Source organism: Puma concolor, chromosome F2 (assembly GCF_028749965.1).
Source record: "Puma concolor isolate L17-30 chromosome F2, mPumCon1.1.hap2, whole genome shotgun sequence".
NCBI classification, from domain to species: Eukaryota; Metazoa; Chordata; class Mammalia; order Carnivora; family Felidae; genus Puma; species Puma concolor.
In genome coordinates, this window is record NC_141684.1 from 50,075,217 (window position 1) to 50,100,694 (window position 25,478).

The 25,478-nt window shown below is 37.7% G+C and overlaps 1 protein-coding gene across 1 annotated transcript; it reads left to right on the forward strand.

Moving 5' to 3' along the window:
* Positions 1 to 4,384: 4,384 nt before the first annotated feature.
* Positions 4,385 to 22,928, forward strand: PSKH2 (protein serine kinase H2). The gene is made up of 3 exons (XM_025922831.1): positions 4,385 to 4,569; positions 8,926 to 9,592; positions 22,623 to 22,928. Exons 1-3 carry the CDS (start codon positions 4,385 to 4,387, stop codon positions 22,926 to 22,928), a joined length of 1,158 nt encoding a protein of 385 aa, XP_025778616.1.
* Positions 22,929 to 25,478: the final 2,550 nt, after the last annotated feature.

Here is a 25,478-nt window from a genome sequence, read left to right on the forward strand (position 1 = left end):
CTGTTGATTAGCCAGAGGCTTCCTTCCTCACCACAGGAACTTATCTCATTAGTGAGTTTAAAAATAAGATCACACTATATAGGGCTTTCTTTTTTTCCACACTCCAACATATTGTAAAGATTTTCCCATGTAACTAAACATTTCTTACTATCATTTTCTAAAGGCTTTGGATACAAATTGCCACCTTGACAAGACAGAATTTCTTTAGGTGAATCAGCTAAAAAAGTGAAATACTGTCCCACTTTAATTTAGGCACAAAGAGAAACTTCATTCACTGTGATGATTGTCAGCCTCTTTGATTCACCTCTATACAAAAAGTGAAATTTGTGTTTTTACTTGACAACAGAGCTCTTCCCTCGTACTGTATACTAATATTGTCTTCTATTTTGTAACTATAAGATAAAGAATTTTTAAAACTTGAAGTTCTATAAAAGCTAAGTACTCTTAGTGCCAAATCTAGAGGTATGCAAGTTAACATGAATAATTCATTACTGAGTGAAGGAAAAACAGTTTCAGTCATTGAAAATTTTTTCCTGCCTTGCCTGGATTATGGTCTTTCTTCTTTCTTTTTTTTTGTAAGGTGTCATGAGAGTGAGAAATAGTCTGCAGGGAAGTTTCTCCCATCTCTGACTTTCACACAAAGGCATCCCACTTAGAGAGTCTTCTTATTTGTTCACGGGAACAAAGCTCAGAGAGCAGCTTTGTGCTGTCGCTTGCATGCAGTCACTTCCCTGTGTATGTGAAATGGGCTTAAAAGAGCCCCATGGGAGTTGTCATTACAAACACAAATCCCACACCTTGGGTAAAAGGAAGTCAGTCAGATGAACACCTTCAAGCTGATGTTTCAGGCGTGAGATCACTTTAGGGAAACTGAATCCCAACAGGGAGGCTTTAAAAAGAAGTAAGACTTGAAAAACCTCCACAACAAAATCACAATTCTAGAGGATCCAATTCTAAATGAAGCAAATTCTTTATGTTATGTGTTAAAAATGTCTTTTGGATATATATATACACACACATATATATGTGTGTGTATATGTTTATATATATATGTATATACGTGTATATATACACACACACATATATATGTATATATGTATACGTATATACATATATATGTATATACGTATATGTGTGTGTGTATATATATACGTATATATATATACACACACATATACATACACATATATGTATATATGTATACATATATACGTATATATATATACACACACATATACGTATATACATATATATGTATATACGTATACATATATACGTATATATATACACACACACACATATACATACACATATATTTGTGTGTATATATATATATATACGTATATACATATATATATACGTATATATATATATATATATATATATATAAACACACATTGCTTTTAAGATACAGGAGGGCATAAAATTGAAGGTCTTCCCAGTATATCACTCCCTGTGATATCCCTAATTTCTTGTGTGGCTCTCTTTTACTGAAGTGTCCTAAAGATTGACAGTAGACCAGAATACAAAGTGTTTATAATTTTTTCATGTTTTCCACCAATATTGTTCATGTAAGAGTTAAATGAATTTTCTCTAAATGATAGTCTAAGTCTTTAATGGGTTTTGATTTGGCATAACTCCTTACGTGCTCTCAGTGGAATACTCTTTAGGGGTCGGATTGTAACATGGGGGAATGCAGCTCTCACAAATCAAGTTACATCCATCTATGAAGTATAAGCCAGAACGTTATTTGAGGAAGTTTCTATGGGTTCAGAATCTCTATTGCCCAGAACAATGTTTAGGATTTATCCTCAATTTTCAGGATTCAACTTCTAACTCTGCTTTTTAAAAACTAGGTGTAGGATAGAACCCGGTGCTGAGGGATTGGAGCAAATATATTGCATATTGTTATGGATGTTATGGCTGACCATTTCATAAGAACTTGTGACTTTTAGGCAATGAGTGGGAGTTGAGAATGATGTAAGGTTTTTTTCTTCAGAAGCTGGAGGGAGGTTCAATTTACTTAATACTCTTCAGAAAATGTCACTGGAGTTAAGTTCAGCCCAGAACCGATGCTAAACACCATTTCCATTTATTCAGCTAGTGTGAGTGTTATAGGAAGCAACTTATGGGCACTAAACACATATTGATGTAAACATAAAAATTCATTTAAAATTGGCTTTTAAGTGTAAAGCTCATTTGAACAATTTTATTACTTCAACTCAGATAAATACATAATTTAACTAACTATAACTAGTTAATTAATGTGTAAATAGTATGTGTCCCAAACAAAGTTTGAGAGGCCTCCCAAATAATGAAGCAATTAATGCACAATAAAGAAAAGTACACATAGGAAACTCTGTGTAGTAAGATGTTATTCTACATGTTACTTTTAGGTATCACCCTTTCTCAAGGGTCACTTAGGCTAAAAGAACATGCTTATGATGTGAGTTTAGCATTGCAACATTTCAAATCTTGATGAAAGCCTTCAAAGTAGAAGTTTTGAATGCATTAAGTAGTTCAATTTTTTCTCCAGGCACAGAATTTATTTGACCAATAATACTTCCAGTTAATAGTTGGTGCTTTCCAAAAAGGAACTAATCAGTAGTTTCCATTACTGTTTCATTTTTCAAGGCTTTCAAATCAGTGACTGTATTAGCCAATTTTCAAGGAATGTGGTTCAGGTTTAGGGAAAGGCTCTTGACAAAGCTCTTCCTGCTGTGCAGCCAGCCATGGCTGGGACACCAGAACTTTCTGCAGTTAGTGCAGCCCGGAGCACCCAGACACACAGAAGGAATTCCTCATAACTGACTGCCTGATGCCTTCACTGCTGCATCTCTTTGTTTCCTAGGATTTGGAGAATTCTGAGGGTTCTTTATCAAGAAAAGTTCATTATTTGGTAGCTAAGCTCTCTCCATAGGATAGGTTCATTTTTCTCTCAACTACCCTCAAGTCATATTTCAAAATTTCCTTCAAAATACAGTTCTTCTGGGCAAATCCATGACTAACTGACTCATCACAGATATTCTGTTAAGCCAAACTAAAAATTAAATGAAATTATAAAGGCAACGGCACAAATGAAAGAGCACCTGACTGGAAGTTTGGAGACGAGGCCTCCAGTTCTGGTTCTACAACTTGCTACAGGTGCCTGATATTGACTCCTTGGTCTTGACTGAATTTCACTTCCCACACACCACTTACCTACCACTTACCACATTTAGCAATGTGAATTATATATAATCAATATACTGATATCAAATCCATACATAAAATATCGTTTATCAAAAGAAATATTTGTCAAATATATAAAATATCCATATTCATACATATATGGATAATTATGAATGCAAAGAGCATTCATATATGATTACATATAGCATTCATATATATATAATACATGTTATATATATAATGCTATATATAATGCTATATATAATATATAATGCTATATATATTATATATATAATGCTATATATAAAGTATATATTATATATAGCATTCATATATAAGATTATATATAGTATTCATATATATATGTGAATATAGCATACATATTATATATATAATGCTATATATAATATATAATGCTATATATAATGTGTATATTATATATAGCATTCATATATAAGATTATATGTTGTATAAAAATTATAATTAATAATATAATAGTTACATTATATAATTAATATAAGATTACACAATCTCTACATAGTATATAGAGGGATTATATAATCTTCTTATTTTTATATAGTTTATTCTTGTAGTTGCACAGTGAGTTGGACTGGATTCTAGATATCTGGTTTTGCTCCCAGTCTTTCTATTTCGGATGGATCATCCAGAGGGGAGGCTTTTCCAGCGGTAGGAGAGTTAGCGGCGTACCAGAAACAGACTAGTGTGTTTATTTAATGCATAGAGTACAGTACTATTATATACTTTAAATATTATAAGCTCTTACAGTTTAAAGTACATACAAAAGTATATATATTTAATGTTCATGTCATCTGGATATGAGCTCAGTCTTGGAGACAAAGTCCTTTACAAAGACTATATGTTTCATAGATTTCTATAATTTTTTATGTTCACATCTTCACTTTACAGATGAGAAAACTGAGGCCCAGAGAATTAAGGCCCTGCCTTTTCGTCCGTCCACTTTGCTTTTACCACGTCAAACTCCACGCACAGATAGGTGGTCAGTGACGATGAAGGCGACCTAATGGCAGCGGGACCTTCTGAAAGTAATTTTCCCAACAAAGACCCACAGTGGGGTTTCTTCCCAGGTCGGCTCTGGGGGCGGGTCGCTTTGTCCCGCCTCTGCTCTGCTGGTCTGCGGATAAACGCGCGGTGGCGCCTTGTGCTCCAGGCCCCTCTCGGGAGTGCGGTGGGCATGGGTTGCGGCGTCAGCACGAAGGTGGTCCCGGGGCCGCCCCTGCTGCCCCGGGTCAAGCAGGAGGGTCAAGGCTGCGCTAACTCCAGAGGCGTAGGACCCGGGCCCGAGGCGGCGGCCGAGGCGGCTCGCAGGATGCAGGTGGCCCGATTCCGCGCCAGATTCGATCCGCGTGTCCTTGCCAGGTAAAGCGGCAGGTTAAGCACTGGCAAAGGGGCTGGCCTGGGGCTGGGTGGAGGAAGGTAGATTAAAGACGGATCAAGATGGCTTTAGACCAGCTGCTTTCTGCTGCTAGGCCCCTGATGTCACTAAATTCTTTCTCTGCCCCTTTGAGATGTAAGTCTTCCACAACCAGGAATGTCTTTCTCAAGGAATGTCATTCCCTTTGAAATGTAATCATGGGGCCACTTTCTCCCAGTCTTTGTGGGAAGGGGGGAGCCTAATTTGCCTGAGCCCCAATTAGCACGGATGGCCTACTCATGTTGACCACCTTCCCCACCAAGCTAATGTGCCCTACTATCTCTCTACTAGCTCTCTCTGTGCTGAAACTCTCTTGCCTTTTGTTTAAACAGTTAAAGTCAGTCTCTCTCTCCTACTGCAATAGTTTTGACTTCATTTGTAATAGTCTGGAATAAAGTCTTCTTCAGTGGTTTTAATAAGAGTCAGGGACAAATTCTCTTTAGACACCTCTAAGCAGAGAGGGCAGAGATGTGGAAGATTCCAGACTGAAAGTGGAGGAGGAACAGCAGTGAGGAAAGGGAGGGGTCCCGGGCCTCTGAGCCGGGGAAAGCGGAAGGCCTCTCAACCCCTATAGGGCTGATGGATGAGAGCCTTGCCACAGATATGCTGAGGCAGGGTCCAGACAGGCCTGGTTTGCGAAGGATCTTTACCGCATTCTGAAAAAGGATCTTTACCACATTCTACCCTATAATTCACAGGATAGAAACAAGTCTTTGAATCAGCCAGACTCGACATCCACTCCTGTCTCTTCTTGCATGTCTAATTGAGAATGTTCCTTAACCTTTCTCCTCCCTCAGTTTTTGCCTCTGTAAAGTGGGAATAATAATAGTATCTACTCCATAGGAGTGTAGTGAGTATAATTAAAATAATATATGGAAATTATGCTGCACAGTGCAGGGCACAAATCTTTATTTAGGTATTGGTGCAGTACTTACTCTTGTCTTCATATGGCACACATAGGACCTAGCTGACTCTGCAAGAAATGAGCAAGGATCGCGGGTTGGTTGGCCTGAAAAATAACTTCCTCAGTGAGTACCATGTTGGACATGTAGAGAAAGAAAATCGTGAAATCCTCTTCCACTCTGCAGGGCTTGGTGGGACACAGTGGTGGCTGGCTCCATTGGCTTCTCAGGGACACTTCTGGCCCTAGAATTGTGTGCTTACTTCATCACAGTGCTGTGAACAGAGTCTATGCTGAGCCATTTCCTGGCCTACTTGGCAACTTCAAATACAAAGGTACCTTGTGGATGAGTCCAGTAGCTGCAAAGCTTAGAGACAAAGTTGGCTGATCCAACTGAACTTGAATCAGAATGGACATGGGATCTTATCATGACTAAATTGGCTAGATGGTATCTCTGGTCATCTGTAGCCAGAGAATTGCGGCTTTTCCGCTCTCATAACCTCCATCGGCAGGGTAAGTCCCCAGTCCTGTAGGTGTGAAAGGGTCATAGAGGTGGAGGGTCACGACATTCTAAGGGCTGTAGCTGTAAGGGCTCTAGCGACTAACTCAAGGCTCTTCTTTACCTGATGGAGAGTTGAGCCCCAGAAGATTAACTGACTTGTAGAAGTTAGAGGCAGAACTGAGTCTAGAATACAGTTGTCTTTCTTCTCCTTTGTCATTCCACTTAGAACTCTTGCAGAATATAGCTGATAGAATTTAAATCTGAAGATATTCACTTTCTTCTTGGGAGTTCATTACAATTACTTCTACCAAATAGGTTGTGATATTACTATTGTTTCCATGTGTCATTTTTTAAATACATGTTCAAAAGATCCCCAGTTTGTAGCAGCTGAAGTTACAGGAATAATTTCAATTTCTATAATTTCTAGGCTAATGTACAATTGCACCACCTACAAAATTAACTTTGAGGCTGTTTTGTTGGGTGATGGGTAAGAGTGGAGGAGTGGAAGGGATGGAATGGGCTCATAGATGCCTTCTCCGATGCTTGATTTGATTGTTAATGTTTTCAAAGTATATGTAATAATTTGGAAATAATAGGTATTCAGTGAACGATTCTTTCATTCAACATTTATTGCTGTTCCCTCTGTGCCAGGCACTGCATAAGATCTAGCCACTCAAGTCATAAAAATCGTCACCATCCATGCCATCAAGGGCTCACAAGCAAGGCTGCAGTTACTGGAATTTGTTATGGGACATTGGTTATTCAATCTGCAATCATTTATTTCCACTACTCTATATTTTGGCTTAAAGCCTATGTTTCCCTCAGTGCCAAATTACTAGCAGTTTTTCAAATATTTGGGATGAAGGCCCCTTAACAGTATTGAATAAAGCTCCTTTTATTTAAGCAAAAGAGTGTAGTTCCTCAGAGATGGTAATTGGTCTGATAGCTGATGATTAATTCCATGAGCAAATGAATTCGCCTGCAGTTTTGAGGGCATAGTGATAAATTAGTATCTGCAAAGTGCTTTCATCCACATTAGAGGTAAATGTAAAACTTGGTTGGTTTGCAAAGCAATAGAATTTGAAATGCCTGTGATTATCTTCAAAATCAACCTGAAAGTGCATGTGAATATAAAAGCAAACTTGGAAAGAGAAGAGGTGACAGAATCCGTTTAAGATGAGTAAATTGCTATCTGTTTTGATAAAGTAATTGGCCAGAAAATTAAATGCACTGCATAGAACAAAGCTGTTTTCAGTAAGCTGGTACAGCCAAATGCCATTTTTATTCAGTAAGCACAGGAATATAAGGAACATAGGTGGGGGGAAAATTACTGGAAGAATAAACTCAGCAAAAAGAAATAAGGCTATTTAAAGCACAGATTGAGATCTGCATTTGAATCTCTGGTATTGAGTATGCAACTTAAAGAATTACCTTTTCCCTGCATACTCCCAGGGCACATTTCCATTTGCTGGCATCCTTTCCTGGGAGAAGTTCTAATAAAGTGGAAGAGCACCAAATTACGATTCAAGTAAGACGACCTGGGTTCTCATCCTCACTCTAGAACTTAAACAACCAGTTGGCTAGCCTGATCTTCAATTTTCTCATTTGTAAAATGAGGGGTTGGATTAAATCATTCTCTGATATTCTTTCCAGATGTAAAATCATAATTCTAAGTTTAGCACTTTCTCAACATTACTTTCTTTTTAAAAAAAATTTTTTTAATGTTTTATTTTTGAGAGACAGAGCACAGGCAGGGGAGGAGTAGAGAGAGAGGGAGACACAGACTCCAAAGCAGGCTCCAGGCTCTGTGCTGTCAGCACAGAGCCCAATGCAAGGCTCAAACTCACAGACCATGAGATCATGACCTGAGCTGAAGTCAGACACTTAACCAACTGAGCCACTCAGGTACCCCATCAACATTTCTTAAATGAGAGTTATAAATTTGATAGAACTCTTAGATGGACATAGACATTTACACAGATAATTCAAGTTCAAGGTCACCAACCTTTGAAATCCTAGCTGACTTCCTGGCCTTTCTGAGAGATAATTACTTTACACATTAACATATATCCCACGTTAAAATTCTGTTTCCAGTGCAGAAATTGCAAGAGCTGAGGGTCAGGTGGGAGGAAACTGTGGTTCTAACACCACCCCCACCGGACATATTTACCTAATCAGTGGTTATCTATTAAAGCGCTACTGTGGGTGAGATAGGGCATGTGCCTCGCTCGGACTGAGAGCTCACAGTCAAGTAACCTGAAGAAGACCCTGTCTTGTGATATGATTTCCTCCTTCTTATGAGAAGTTATAAACAGGACTAAGCTTCTTTTTTTTTATTTCCTCCACTTGGTTTGGTGGTTGCTGTTGCAGAATAATAAAACAACGGTTGTGGGGAAGAAAGAAAATGGTAGAAGGCGATCCTAAAGTTCTTCAATGAAATTTTGGTGAAATACATTTGAAGGGGTTAGATTTAATTCCCATCCATTTCAACTACAATCTGTGTGGCCTTGGGAAGTTACTTAACTTTTTTTATTCTTAATTTTCTTACCTATAAAAGGGGGATAGTATCATATTAGTCAATAAGAGTATTGTGAGAAGATTTTTTTAAATAAATTTTCTTGCACACAAGTGTATAATAAATGGTAACTGTTGTTATAAAGGCTGTTGTTTTAATAGTTCTCTTTCCACCAACTAATTATTTTCATATCACTTACCTACATTCCAAAGAAGAATCTGGAGAGGACTTCAAAAGTAATAAATACAATTAAGCTGTAAAGAGCAAGGGAATTGGATGAGGGGATATAAAGATAGATAAAAAGATGATACAGAGCACCAACTTAAATAATTTTAAGAATCATCAATTCAGAGGATAACAGATTTGGCTTTTCTTCCCAATAGATATGACATCAAGGCTCTTATTGGGACAGGCAATTTCAGCAAGGTTCTCAGGGTGGAGCAGAAGACCACCAAGAAACCTTTTGCAATGAAAGTGATGGAAACCAGAGTGAGAGAAGGCCGAGAAGCATGTGAATCAGAGCTCACCATCCTGAGGCGGGTTAGCCACCGTTATATTGTTCAGCTCGTGGAGATCTTTGAGGCTCAGGATCGAGTTTACATGGTGATGGAGTTGGCTACGGGAGGAGAGCTCTTTGACCGACTCATTACTCAGGGATCCTTTACAGAGCAGGACGCTGTCAGAATTCTCCAGATGGTTGCAGATGGCATCCGGTATCTGCATGCATTGCGAATAACCCACAGGGACCTAAAGCCTGAAAATCTCTTATATTATCATCCAGGTGCCGAGTCGAAAATTTTAATCACAGATTTTGGTTTGGCACACTCTGGGAACAAAAGTGGAGACTGGACAATGAGGACACTCTGTGGGACCCCAGAGTACATAGCCCCTGAGATTTTGCTAAGGAAACCTTATACTAGTGCCGTGGACATGTGGGCTCTTGGTGTAATCACCTATGTTTTACTTAGTGGAGTCCTGCCTTTCGATGATGAAAACCATACAAGACTTTACAGGAAGATTCTGAAAGGCAAATATAATTATACAGGAGAGGTAAGAAATAATTTTAATTCTTATTAATTCAGCTTAGTGCAATTTCTCAACCTCAGCACTATTAACATTTAGAGCTGGATGATTCTTTACAGGGGGGTAGCGTAGGGGATGGGAGTGGGGCTTTCTTGTGCATTGCAGAATATTTAGAAGCATCCTTGGCCTTCACTCCACCCTCTATACACTACTGGTAGATATTAATATCTAGTAAATACACTAGATTCAACACTTTCCCCAAATTGTGACAACAAAAATTGTCTCCAGACATTGTTAAATGTCCCCTTTGGGGCAAAACCACCTCTGGATGAGAGCCATTGATCTGAAAGTGGCAAGGGCCTCGATTACTGAGTTGTCTGTGGTCAGTACATGACATTAATAATTAAGTAGACAAGTTAGTTTGTGTGTAGGTTTTCTTCCATCAGCTGAGTAGACTAATGTGTACCAGAAGCTCAGCGTGATGCTTGGGTGTTTGGTGAGAGATTCTCTGCCTTGAATCTAGATAATCCAAGCCTTTTTTGTAATATAATGTTTCCTCAGTGAAACGTTTAGCCTTACAGCTTATGTAAAATATTTATCCATTGTTTAAACTTGGAGCTCCCAGTGTTCGTGAAAGTGTTCACTTCTTATTGTTTTGAGTAGAGAAGGAAAGTTGTCAATGCTTGTGTGTAGGATGCCTGACAAAAAGGGAAATTCATTTCATGTTCAGCAAGTGACCAAATACATTATCTTTTTAAGTATGAAAGGGTTCTTTGTCTCATAAAGAAAAATATTGGTAGTTTGATTATATCTACTTAAGGTATAGTATCTGTATGTATAACATCTTACACAAAATCAAAAGCTAAAGTAGAAATTTAAATATTATATTTTCTGTACTTTGACAGAGCTTTAATATCTTACTGTAGACGTATGCATTGTAAAAAACTCATCGAAATCGGTAATTGAGAACTGAGACTTACATAGAAAGGTAGGAAAGGATGGGGGGAATTCACACACAGTTCAGTACCATTGATTATTAAAAGTTTGAAAAATGTTCACCCTCACTAATATCCCCAAAATGCAAATGAAAACAAAGTCTTTAAAAAAATTTTTTTAAATCAATAAAGATTAAAAAAAAAACCTTCAACTTGATTCATTGCTAAGATTATTAAGAGATCAACCATCTCATTCGCTGCTGGTGGAGGGAAAATTTTACAGATTTCTTGGAAAGTAGATTGAAAATATGCATCTGGAACTTTTAAAAGTTTATATATTTTGATCTGGTAATTCCACTTCTAACAATCTAAGGAAATAATCCCGGATGCAGCAAAGGTTTCAGTATAAAGATGGTCATCGGAGCTATAGTTACAAAAGTGGATAATTGGAAAAAAAACCCTAAAAGAATGTTTGCATATTATGAGACATCCATATGATAGAGTATGATAGTTTCTAAATTATGTATGCTTAAAAATTGTACAGATATTGGAAAAATGTGCACAGTATACTACCAAATGAAAATAAAAATGCAAAATACAAACTATGTATAGAGTATAATCACAATCATGTGGGAAAATGTATGCATAGGAAAAAGGCTTAAAAGAAATACAGTAAAATGTTAACAGAGCTCATTTCCTGGTTTGGGGATTATGGATCATTTTGGTTTTTTTCTTTATAATTTGAATATCTTTGTGTTTCTGTTGTTCTTTTGTTTATAAAGGATATGTCTTTCTGTTTTGGCTATGGCTCCGTGACTCTTCTGTTCTATGTACTGTTGGGTGGAGTTGCCATCATCGTGGCCTGACTGTGACGTTATATCTATGATGGTTCTTCTAATGTCTGACATCTTGATGGGGATGGCTGGAAATTTGGGGTCATCTAGGTCACCGGAACCCTTATTCCCCCCTCCACTCTCTATGCTTCATAGGGCCTTCTCTTCTTGGGGGCTTCTCCATGGAGTCTCTCCAGCAGAATAGTCAGACTTTTTACAGGTTAGTTTAGGCTTTCCAAAAAGGAGTATTCAAGAGGGAGACAGTGGAAATTGCCAGTCCTCTCGAAGGCTGAGCTTGGAAATGGCACCACATTACTTCTGCCTCATCCTATTGTGAGTTCTGTGGGCCTTAGGCTAACCCAGATTCAATGTGGAGGGAGACTGCACACAGTATGACTATTGGGAGTGTGGTTTATTAGGCCATGTTCGGACTAGATATCACCGTTGCTTTTTTAATGTGTGAGAATAATAAGCAAATATTCTTTAAGAAGTCCTTTTATCAGGTTTAATTCAGAGGGTTTCTAGGGTTGGGTTCCCCTAAAGGCCAAGAAACCCAAGAAGAAGATTCAGGTTCAAGTGACGTATTAAGGGTAGACTCCCAGGAGATAGGTAAGGGAGTCTGGAAATCAGGACGAGGAAGGTGAAGAGGCCAAGGCCATAAAGGTCAGCCTCATTTTGCAGGGAAGAATTCTTCAGCATTCTTTCAACCTGAGGTAGGAGAGCTGGGCTTTCACATCTACCCCTCTCTGCTAGTCAATGGCGGTGATGGTGGTGGGGAGCTGGTGGTAAATTTTTATATTCTCTGGGGATCAAAGGCAAGTAGCTCCAAGTGCCCCAGGGTGGTCACTGAAAAAAGCAAGGTATTGGGTTTTAGAAGTAAAGCACTTCAGGTGTACTTGGGTGGCTCAGTCAGTTAAGCATCCGACTTCGGCTCAGGTCATGATCTCACCGTTTGTGAGTTCAGGCCCCTCGTTGGGCTCTGTGCTGACAGCTCATAGCCTGGAGCCTGCTTCAGATTCTGTGACTCCCTCTCTCTCTACCCTTCCCCCACTCACACTCTTTCTTTTTCTCAAAAATAAGTAAACATTAAAAACAAAAGAAGCAAAGCACTCCAAAGGAAGGGGGTGTGGGTACATACGGAAAAGAGGGGCTCAAGCTCCGTTTGGAGCACTGACATTATCTCCATGGTGCATGCTCTATTTCTTGAGGAAATACCTGTTGGTAGCCCCAGATAACATACAACACAGAGTAAGATTGTGGCTGCTTGCAAAATGTTAGTGGATTTATATTCCCTTGGTTTTCTTTTCTGTGTTTGTTAGGCACCCGTGTCCATCATATTAACATTTTCTTACAATATTACCAAGTGTCTTAGTCATTTCAGTCTGCTATAACAAAATACCACAGACTGGATGGCTTAAACAATAGAAACTTATTTCTCACAGCTCTAGGAGCTGAGAAGTTCAAGACCAAGATTCAAACAAGGTAGGTTTCATTATGAAGCCTCTTCTCTTGGCTTGTAGGCAGCTGCCATCTCATGGTGTACTCACATGACCTCTTCTTTGTGTGTGTGGAGAGAGAGAGATGGGGATAGGGAGAGGGAGGGGGGGCAACTCTGCGGTGTCTCTTCTTAAAAGGCCACTAATCCTATCAGATCAGGGCCCCACCCTTATGACCTCATTTAATTACTTCCTTGGAGACCTCGTCTCTAAATACAGTGATACAAGAGGCTAGGGCTTCAACACATGAATTTTGGAGAAACGCAAACATTCAGTCCATGACATCTAGGAAACACATGTTGATAGACGTAGAAAGGCATATCATCACATTTTCTCTGTCATCATATCATTGTATACCTACCACTTACAACAAGCCTAGTAATTTCTAAATGCACCAATTTTATTTAAATACCAGGGTGACCATTGATTCTGGAAGAATAGGTATGGTAGACAGAATTCTAGCCCTCCAAAGTTGTCCCTATTCTAATATCCAGAATCTGTAGGTGTATTATCTTACATGGCAAAAGAGAATTTGCAGATGTGACTAAATTAAAGACCTTGAGATGGGGATATTATCTTGGATTATCTCGGTGAACCCAATGTGATCACCAGGGTCCTTACAGTAGGAAGGCAGGATGGTCAAAGATGGACGAGATTTGATGAAAGGAACATAGATTGGAGTGATGTGCTTTGGAAATTGAGGAAGGGGTCATGAACCAAGGAATATGGACAGTCTCTGGAAACCGAAAAAGGCAAGGAAAGAATTCTCTCCTGAAACCTCTAGAAGGAACGCAGCTTTGCTGACCATTTTAGCTTGTAAAACCCATGTTAACCTGCAGAACTGTAAGATAATAAATGTGTGTTGTTTTTTAAAGTCCCTTTGTCTATAACTAAAATTCCATGTATGACACATAGTGTGAATCATTTCTTTTCTCTAGAAGTCCGGTGGAGAAGTGCAATAAATAGGACAAAACTTCCAAAGATTTAAGTGCTGTATCTCTTATAATGAAGAGGAGTGATGTGTTTAATATATATATAGCAAGGTTGCCTACATGGCTCAGTTAGTTAAGTGTCCAACTTTTGATTTTGGCTCAGGTCATGATGTCATGGTTCTTGGGTTCAAGCCTTGCATCAGTCTCTGCACTGATAGTGCTTAAGATTCTCTCTCTCCCTCTGTCTTCCCCCTCTCAAAATAAATAAAATAAAACTTAAAAAATATGTATATATATATATATATATATATATATATATATATAGCAAATATTTTGCTAGATATTTGGCAGATATATATTCTGACTCCACCCATGTATAAGCAAAAAACTAGCTCTGATATTAATGTTTAATTCTTCTTGATTTTGGTGTGAAATATATTCCTTTTCATGAAACTTTGATGACCATTCCACCTGTGTTATTCTTTCCCTTCTCTGAGTAGTGTTTAGGATTATGAGAAATGTCTTTTGTTTTGACATTTAATCTATATGTCATCTTTCCAAGACATTGTTGGCTCTTTGAAGGCTGGGATTCTACCATATTTTCCACTTTATACCCAATAAAATATCATGAAGAGTTAAGTATAGAGAAACATTTAACAAAAAATAATCGTTTTTAAAAATTATAAAGAGATTCTGATTTATAACAACATGAGTAAATGCATCTCAACTGTAATGCATTGAACATAAAATACAAATTTTAATTTATAGCAAGGTGGACTTTAGATAACTAATACCTTCAGTTGCTGAATTCATTAGATTCATTTTGGAACATTAGTGTTGTTTGGAAGGGTACATTTACTCTACTCACTGGGCTTTGCAGAGTAGGGGTAGTTCTCCTTTCCAGTCACTTCCTGCAATGCTCAAAGAGCAACCAGGTTGGAAAAACACAGCACAGGTCAAAAAGAAAAAAAACAAAAAACAAAAAAACTTCTTATCTATTGTGTGAGGGAGGCCTTCACTTACCTACTTTATTACCAGTACCATCATGATGGCTTTCAGCTTGGTGGCAGGGCTCATGCTGGAGATAGTAAGTAAAAGACTCACCCACCATTTCTCCCAGAGATAGTTGGAAAGCATCCTTGTGTGGTCTCCACCCTCTTTGTCAGGCCTTCCTCGGGCCAGGGAATCATGCTCAGCTCCGGGAATACCCATATGAAAATATTCAGTGACCCTGCTCTTTGAAATCAGGAGATCTTGTCTGAGAGACCAAGTATTCTTTTTTTTTTTTTTTTTTTTTTAAATTTTTTTTTTCAACGTTTATTTATTTTTGGGACAGAGAGAGACAGAGCATGAACGGGGGAGGAGCAGAGAGAGAGGGAGACACAGAATCAGAAACAGGCTCCAGGCTCTGAGCCATCAGCCCAGAGCCTGATGCGGGGCTCGAACTCACGGACCGCGAGATCGTGACCTGGCTGAAGTCGGACGCTTAACCGACTGCGCCACCCAGGCGCCCCCCAAGTATTCTTTTATATCTCTTCAAATTTAAGTGCTCTGATACATGTAGGAGCAAAGGCTCAGAGTCCATGGAAGAAGGGAAGACAGCCTCTTACTGCTTAGGATATTTGGGTCAGATTTCACAAAGGAGAGGACATGTGTGCTGTGTCTTAGAGGAAGGGTAGGAGTTTCTGAAAGGGAGATTGGCATGTTCCAAGTAGACAGAACAACATATACAAAAGTACATAAAAAGGAATATGTTGTATAGTAAAAAATAAGAATTTGAGAGCATTTGTGTGCAGATGAATGTATATTTATGTGGGTATTTTGTAAAGCAGTGTAGTGTAGTGGTTAAGGACACAATCCAGAACAATCCTGCCTGGTTCTACTCCCAGCGCTGCCATTTACTAAGCATGTAACTTAGGGCATATTTCTTCATTTCTCTGTATCTCAGTTTCTTAATTTGTAAAAACAGTAATAATGATAGTGTTTACCTAAGAAGGTGGTTGTGAAGATCAGATGAGCTAAAAGATGTCAAGTGCTTGGAGTAGTTTAACATATTAGTACATAGTGCTATATTTGTGTTAGCTATTTCTGTTACTATTACTATTAATATGGGAAACAGAGGGACTACAAGTTTGAATTTTGCTTAAATAAGCTACTAGTTACATATATATCTTACAGTGCACACTGTACTTACCTAGTACACCATTTCATTTTTTAAATGGAAGAGTGAGAAAAGTGTGGTGTTAACATTTTAATGCTAATGGTAAATTACACATTCTTGCCAATGAGTTGGGAATCATATATTATTGTGTAATTATATTATAACTATATCATAGCAGTCTTTTTCGGTGTGAAATAAGTTGATAATAAAATGAGTCTTACAACCATGTTAGTTAGCCATCTGACAAAGGTAAACATTGGTATTAAAAACATGTTAAAAAAAATCCCACATGGATAGTGATAAAAAATGGTCCCCGTATACTTAGATTCACCTATGATTGCCATACTGGTAGGGAAAAAGTTTACTGATGCACTCCCTGAGAGGTAACATATCTGATGGATTTTGGTCACCAGCCATGACCCCAATTTTCTTTCTGTATACTCATCTCCATTTATTTCTCTTATTTTTTCTTTGCTATATTTCTTTTCCATGCAGGTTATTAAGTAGGAAAAAGTGAAAGGAGAGCAAAAGATTTGGCTCTTTAATTCCTTTTCATTCTCTTTCCATCATGACTAGAATTTCAATGATGAAATGAACCACAGTTCAGTTAGGTCATAATTCCTGTAATTTGGTTCCCATTCCTGTGGTTTGGTTCTTAAAAACTTATGTTCACAAAAATGTGTTCAACTTTTTATATGACATTTTTACTTTAAAAGTAGTTTTATGGAAAATACTTTCAATAGTTGTAAAACCTGTCATAATGTACTTCATTTTCTACTTATCCCTTTCTTCATCTCTTCTTTGAGTTAAATTGGACAGGTATATATATTCTTCCCTTAAACTCAATCACAGTGAGGGATACCTAGGTGGCTCAGTTGGTTGGGCGTCTGATTTTGGCTCAGGTCATGATCTCAGGGCTCGTGGATTCAAGCCCCATGTCAGGCTCTGTGCTAACAGCTGAGCTTGGAGACTGCTTCAGATTTTGTGTCTCCCTCTCTCTCTGTCCCTCTCCCCACTTGTTATCCCTCTCTCCTTCTCTCTCTCTCTCTCAAAAATAAATAAACATTAAAAAAAGAAACTCAATCACAGTGAGTGTTTCTTGGAATCAAAACCATGTGCATTACCTTTTTGACTGTGTAGTTGTTACCTTTGGTATAAGGGATAGTGATTAGAATGGAAAGTAGTTATCTGTTTCTTTGATTATGTTGCACTTCTTGACCTTGATATCATCAGCAGAATTCATTGAGTTGAGGAGAAAATAACTATTTACATAAAGCTTCTGAAACTTAGAAATACTTGGTTTTAATGTTATAGTTATATTGTTTATGTTCTGGTTTATGAGGTTTACAATAGGAACTAGTTCTAAATATATATTATATGTGGAAGAATAAGTCAACCATTGACTCAGAGTTCAAAGGCCAATTCAATTTTTTGTCACTCTTATGTCCTTGAGTGCTTTGAAATGTGATAAGTGCTCAAACAAATTAGGCTCTATTCAATCCTCTTTAAATTTCAGTGTTTTCCTTATAAGAAGAACCAGAAGCATCGCTTGTCTCATGTCAAGAACCCCTTAACTCACAAAAATATTCACTTTATGAGCCTGGTGTAAGATTGATTGGCTCTTTCTCCACTTTTATTTTTTATTAGATGCTTCCTGTAATAAACTTGGGTATATCTTTTGACTTTTTCCAGGATTTACAAATGCCCTAATAGCTAAAGCATTCTGACATAATTAGCTTTGTCTCTGAGCAGTTTTAGTCTTGGCAAAGATAAAACACAATTTAAAGTCTGCTTTGTAGATTGAGAGGAAAAATGTCTTAATTTTAAATATTTATAGCATAAAGATGATGTACAAAATCTCCTGCTTGCTGAGCTGAAGAAGAGTGATTTTACCGGTCTACAACTAATAAGGTCATGGAGAGTTCACTGCTACTTTCGGACACATTTACGTAAAATTTAATTGCAGAGCTTAAATGAAATCCTACCAAGGCCATACACTAAAGTTCAAAGGAAGAGAAATGCTAGTCAGAGAATTGTCATAAGTAGATGTTTCCAATAAAAACTACTTAAAAATTTTTTTTTAAGTTTTTATTTTTTTTTAGTAATCTCTGTACCCAGTGTAGGACTTGAACTTACAACCCTGAGATGAAAAGTTGCATGTTCTTCTGACTGAGCCAGCCAGGTGCCTCTAAAACCTGCTGCTGTTGAGTGCTCTTAGCTCAAAGATTTGAATGGCAACTTATCTATATACTTAAAAATATATATTTATAGTTTTCTAAAAACTCTGTAATTAAATCTGTGAATAGTTATTACCCTGTTTCAGTAAGCTCTATATTTATCAAATTTTAGCATCAGTTACAATCCTTAAAATTTAAGATGTTGAATCTAGAATTTTAGGAACTGCATATATTATGTGTGTGTTTGTGTGTGTGTGTATGTTTGTAGGGTCTAGCTTCTTAATGATGACTTTTACTAGTGATTCTCTATGGGCATTTCTGCAAAGGAACCACATTAGGAGTAATTATTCATCAAGAAATTGGAAAGCACAAAACTAAAATCATTCCTTAGTTCTCTGTTTAAAGGTGAAAGAATCAAGACATCAATAGATTATAAGCTACCATCTCTCTAAATTCCCTTTATTCTTCCAAAATGAGTAAGTAGTGCAATTGTTAGTATTAAATTTTGGTTTTATACCTTCTTTTTGTTAGTGTTGATTTACACAGTTCTGCCAATTTCTATTCAGGAGGACAAATAGGCAAAGAACCAGATAAGGAAAGGAAGAAAGAACAAAGGGGAAAAAAAAGACTGAATTGCTCACAAATTTTACAATTTATTTGTAACTAAATTAATTGAATGACCTTGGGATAAAACAAAGTGCTACCATTTTCTTTTTTGTAGTTTCAAGTTTTTATTTAAATTCTAGTTAGTTAACACATAGGGTAATATTGGTTTCAGGAGTAGAATGTAGTGATTCATCACCTACATATAACACCCAGTGCTCATCCCAACAAGTGCCCTCCTTAATACCCATCACCTATTTAACCCATCCTCCCACCCCCAGCAACCCTTAGTGTTTCTCTATAGTTAAGAGTCTGTTTTATGGTTTGCCTCTCTTTCCCCCCCTGTGTTCATCTGTTTCATTTCTTAAATTCCACATATGAGTAAAATCATATGGTATTTGTCTTTCTTTGACTTATTTCACTTAGCATAATACACGCTAGCTCCATTCATGTCATTGCAAATGGGAAGATTTCATTATTTTTTTTGGTTAAGCTTTATTCCATTGTATAGATATACCACAACTTCTTAATCCATTCATCAGTCGATATACATTTGGGCTGTTTCCATATTTGGCTATTGTTGATAATGCTGCTGTAAACATTAGGGTGCACGTATCCCTTTGGATCCGTATTTTTGTATCTTTTGGGTAAGTACCTAGTAGTGCAATTGCTGGATCAGAGGGTAGTTCTACTTTAAACATTTTGGGGAACCTCCATGCTCTTTTCCAGAGTGGCTGCACCAGTTTGCATTCCCACCAACAGTGAAAGAGGGTGCCTCTTTGTATCCTTGCTAATATCTGTTGTTTCCTATGTTGTTCATTTTAGCCATTCTGACAGGTGTGAAGTGATATCTCATTACAGTTTTGATTTGCATTTCCCTGATGATGAGTGATGTTGAGCATCTTTTCATGTGTCTGTTAACCATCTGGATGTCTTGCTACCTTTCTTTGTATTTGGTTCGTTACCTCTTAACATAGAGCAGTGTTTTGAGGACACACATTCATCATGATAATAGTAAGTGGAACCGGTATGAGAAGTTTTAGATAATTTTCATCTTCTAGTTCTCTGAATATAGTCAGTGGATGTGTCCACAAAAGAACTGAGGAAGGAGTTACATTGTGGTTTAATAGTAACAAGAACAAGAACAAGAACAACAAATATATATGACATTTTATATTTTGAAAACCATTTGTCACATATTTGATCTAATTTGGTTCGAATGGCACTCTTATGAAAGAGATATGATGATTCCCATTTTTTTGATGAGAAGACTGAGATCCTTTGTTTAGAGCTATAGAGGGCCGGACAGCCTGTCTAGTCCAGACTCACTTACCTCAATCCCAGGCTTTTTCCATATTGAGATAGGTTAACAGGCTGACTGATGACAGTGTCTCCTTGAGACTGCTGAGAAAAGCCGAACAGAAGAATTTTCAAGGCAAAGAGTGGAAATGGCAAAGTGGCTGTCCAGCCTGGTGAAGGGACCCAATAATGGCATTGAGAGTTCATCCAGGATATGAATGTGGTTCAATGTGTGGTCTCCAAATCTTTATTTTTAAAAAGTCATCTCTATGTCCAGTGTGGGGCTCGAAGGTCAAGAGTTGCTTGCTCTACTGACTGAGCCAGTCAGGTGCCCCTCTAAATCATTTTTGGTGAGATAACACTATTCGTTAAAGAAATGTGAGCATGCACACTCAGTTCTTATTCATTTATAGAATATATATATGTGTGTATTTATTTTATACTTTATACAACAGAGGCAACAATAAATTTTATATTAAAAAGATAAGAATAAAATAGTTCTGACATTTTTTCTATACCTGTCATTTTCTAATGTGTAATATGTAATTCACTCCTAGGTACTCTCCAGTTGTTCTTTATGGCTCAGGAGTCCTGTAGTTTATAGCCCGTGTTTGAATAATGCACTTTGGCTGAAGAACTTTTTTTCCATGTTACCTTATTTTCTGCAACTGCATTTTAAGTGTATATTCATTTGAGGTCATCTTAATGACCTCATAAATCTCACTACCCGTATTTTACATTTTCCAGAAAGATTCAGTTGCTTGTCTTATAATGTTCCATTGGAGACATCTAATTTAACCTTGAGCCTAGATAAATGTGTCTGGATCCAGAGCCAAATAGATGTCTAGCCAAAGCAGAGGATGAGTGTCAGCCCCTGACGTACTTTGTCTAGACATGCAGTGTTTACATTTTATTTTTCCTGTGTTTGAGTATTTGGCAAATGTATTCATTTATTTCATGCATTTTATTTTGGGCATAAATATCTCTTGCATCTCATTTACCTAAGTAAACTGGAGGAAAAAAAAGAGCAATTCCTTTTTACTGGTTTCTTTTTTTTTTATAATTTTTTTTTAAGGTTTATTCATTTTTCAGAGACAGAGAGACAGAGTGCAAGTGGGAGAGGGGCAGAGAGGGAGATACAGAATCTGAAGCAGGCTTCAGGCTCTGAGCTGTCAGCACAGAGCCCGACGCGGGGGCTGAACTCACTGACATGACCTGAGCTGAAGTCAGACGCTTAACCAACTGAGCCACCCAGGCTCCCCTACTGGTTTCTTTTGATTCAAATTCTAGGTTAATAGAGTGTTAAGAGATTGGTGACTGTGATATCTGATTAGATTCTGATTTTTCCTTACATGAGGACAAAGACAATAGGTTGTAAGGATTTACTTATCTTTCTTGGGAGATAATTTTTTAAAATTTATTTTGAGAGAGAGAGAGAGAGAGAGAGAGAGCTCGTGCGCATGTGCATGCGCAAGCTGGGGAGGAGCAGAGAGAGAGAGGAAGAGAGAGAATCCTAAGCAGGCTCCCCACTGTAAGTGCAGAGCCCAGTGCGGGGCTGGATTTCACGAACCATGAGATGATGACCTGAGCCAAGGTCAAGAGTCAGGCGATTAAGAGTCAGTGAGCCACTGACGCGCCCCAGGAGATACAATTTTTTTAAAAATACATGTCAATCAGAAATTGCTGCTAAAGATACAGCAAATGTACTGGCAATTTTCTCAATGTTTCTCCTTTGTAGATGACAAGGGATACAAAACTATAGTTTTTTCCTAGATATATGCTATGTATTGGTAGGTAATGCAGAAAACACATGTAAAGCAACAGCTCTCTTTACCCTCACAGAAGTCACTATGAGTTGCTGCTATTCTATTTAAAGTGTGTGCCAAAGCTGTAATTTTGCCAGAATAAATCCCTGAATCATCAAATAGCTGGTTGTACATACTGCGCCCTGCCATATCTCTGCTACATGCTGGATCCCACTTGGAGCCAGCTGACTGGAACAGTGAGGGCCCTGTGTGTGTTGAGGAAATGCAGTGAAGCCAGAGTCTTCACTGAAGTGCCTTCTTTGTTCTCCTTCTCTCTTGAGGCTGTGGAGATGAAGGCATCCTAAGTCTGGAATAAGTTTTCAAAGGGAGAGAAAAGTTGATGATTTCTCAATCCATCCCACTTCCCACTCTAGCTCATTCTTGGAGTCATGGGGACTCTACGAGATGACCAGAATGTGGTAAATACTAATCTGATACTGGTGTACTTCATGTACAACAGCTGGTCTTCCTTGTCCAGCTTACATAAATGTGATGTGGAAACTCACATTGCTAATCGCAGCACGCTGGACAGATTTCTAGAAAGGAATTCTCGTTCACCGAACAGAAAGTTTGGAACAGAATTTGTGTTTGTTTTTTCCTTTTGCCAAATAGATTTTTTTTTATTTTGCCTTTCTCAAAAGTGGATTTTCAGGTTCACTATATATTTAACAATATAGTACTTAATTTGCTTATTTGAAAAAGTCTTTTGGATTTGATATGCATTGATTTATGTCATTAAGAAGATTATTCTCTATGTGTGTTTGTGTGTTTTTATTTTATTTATTTAATTCTATCTTATTTCTTTTTCCTTTCTAGCCTTGGCCAAATATTTCCCACTTGGCGAAGGACTTTATAGACAAACTACTTATTTTGGAGGCTAGTCAGCGCATGTCAGCCGGGCAGGCCCTGGATCACCCCTGGGTGATCACCAGGGCTGCAGGGTGTTCCATGAAGAATCTTCAGAGGGTCATATCCAGGAACCTCATGCGGAAGGCGTCTCCCCACTCTCAGAGTCCTGAGTCTGCACAGTCTTCTAAGTCACAGTCTTATCACAAATCAAAGCAGATGTGGAGCATGAGAAACTTAAAGGTCGAAGAATCATCACTGTCTGCATTGTTGTAAGCAGATAACTTTCAAAACGACTTTAAACAACTTTAAGGCAGATCTATTAACTTCATTAAATGCATTAGGTTAATAGGGACCATTTCATCATGATTAAAGCACCTAAAAATGCTCCACAGGAATGGGAGCAAATGGTTATTGTTGGGTAATGTTGACCTTCGCTTTAAACATTTTTTCGTCTGTAATTTTTTTCTTTGTCTACATTTATTCCCCAAAATATACTTCTGTAAAAGATAAGTAGTATAATAAATACTAAATGTATTTATATAATTGGAAATAGATGAAGAAGGGAAGCCCAGGTGGCTCATCGGTTGACCATCTGACTCTTGATTTTGGCTCAAGTCATGATCTCACAGTTTGTAAGTTTGAGGCCTCTGTGCTGACAGCATGGAGCCTACTTGGGATTCTCTCTGTCCCTCTCACTCTGACTCTCCCTTGCTCTCTTTCTGTCTTTCAAAATAAATAAATAACAACTTAAAAAAAAAAGAAATAGATGAAGAAAATCCCTCAAGCATCGATGGATTAAATAAAATGTGAGATAATAGGAATAAGGGATATGTAGGTGAAGAAATGATGACTCAGAGACATAGCAGGCATAGTTAGAAATGGGGAATAAGTATATTTATACTGAAATTACTGATTTATATTTAAGACTATTGTATGGTGTTAATAACCATTAGGTAAAACTCAAAACAATTACAAACATCTGGTAAGTTCATATTGATCTGCAAATATTAATGGAAATTGTTAATTTGGGGGCATATAAAGAAACTTGGTTGGCAACAAAACCAAAAACAAAACAGTGAAACTTATCTCAAACTAGAATTCTTCTGCACAGCAAAGGAAACAATTAACAGAACGAAAAGGCAATCTATGCTATGGGAGAAAATATTTGTAAACCACATATCTGATAAGAAGTTAATCTTCAAAATATAAAACAAAACTCCTAAGACTCATTAGTAAAAAAACCCCTAATAACCCAATTTAAAAAATGTACTAAGGACTTGAACAAAAATTTTTCCAAAGAAGAGATCAAATGGCCAACAGGTACAGGAAAAGATGCTCAACATCACTAAACATCAGGGAAATGCAAATCAAAACCATAATGAGATTTTTTTTTTTTTGCACGTATCAGGGTGGCTATTATCAAAAAAAAAAACAAGACAACAAATGTTGGCGAGAAGATGGGTAAAAGGGAACACTTGTCCACTGTGAGTGGGAGTACAAAATGGTGCAGCCACTGTGGAAGACAATATGTAGCATATTCAAAAAAACAAAAAATTAAGAATAGGAATACCACATGATCTAGAAATCCCACTTCTGAGTATTTGTCCAAAAGAATTTAAATCATGATTTGGAAGACATATTAGCAAGGCTATGTTTATGGCAGCACTATTCACAAAAGCCAATATGTGCAAATATGATAACTGTCTACTGACAGATGAATCAAGAATATGTGGCATCTACATGTGACAGAATACTACTCAGCCTTAAAAAATAAGGAAATTTTTCCATATATGACAGCATGGATCAACTGGAGGGTATTATGCTAAGGTTAATAAGCCAGTCACAGAAAGACAAACACCATGTGATTCTACTTAACATGAGGTATCTAAAATAGTCAAACTCAGAATCAAAGAGTGGAATGGTGGTTGCCAGGGGCTGAGGGAAGAGGAAATGGGGAGTTACTAGTTAACAAGCATAACGTTTTCATCAAGCTCGTTGAATAAGCTCTAAAAATCTGCCATACAACCTTGTACTCAGAGTCAATGATGATGTATTGCACACCTAAGTTTTGTTAGAAGGTAGGTTTCATGACAATAAAAAAAATTTTTAAAAAGACTCTAAAGATACATTTTCTACCCATAAGAGACTCACAGTTTAATTTGGGCATTGTTCACTGGAATATGGGAGTTTTGCAGAATCGGACAGCTGTGATTTTCCTCTAGCGTTAGCATTTATCACCCACCAGAGCTCACAAAGCAGGGTGTGATCATCTTGCTTCATTCTTCTACTGTCAACTCGTCTGGTTAGCACAGGTTTCTTCCAGAATCATTTTTTAATTTTAAGTAGGCTTCATGTCCAGCCTACGTTGGAGTCCAACATAGGACTTGAACTCACGACCCTGAGATCAAGACCTGAGCTGAGATAAAAAATTGGACTATTGGGGCGCCTGGGTGGCTCAGTCGGTTAAGAGTCCGACTTCGGCTCAGGTCATGATCTTGCGGTTCGTGATTTCAAGCCCCGCATTGGGCTCTGTGCTGACGGCTCAGAACCTGGAGCCTGTTTCGGATTCTGTGTCTCCCTCTCTCTCTCTGACCCTCCCCTGTTCATGCTCTGTCTCTCTCTGTCTCAAAAATAAATAAACGTTAAAAAAAAATTGGACTATTAACCATCTGAGCCACCCAGATGCCCCTTTTTTAGAATCATTTAATTAAATATCTTGATGGCCCTAACTACCATGGAATATTTATAAATAGCATATTAAAAGAATTGAGCTTTAAAACTCAGTTCTCTAAGAAAGGCACATATGGTCTGATCCTTAGTACA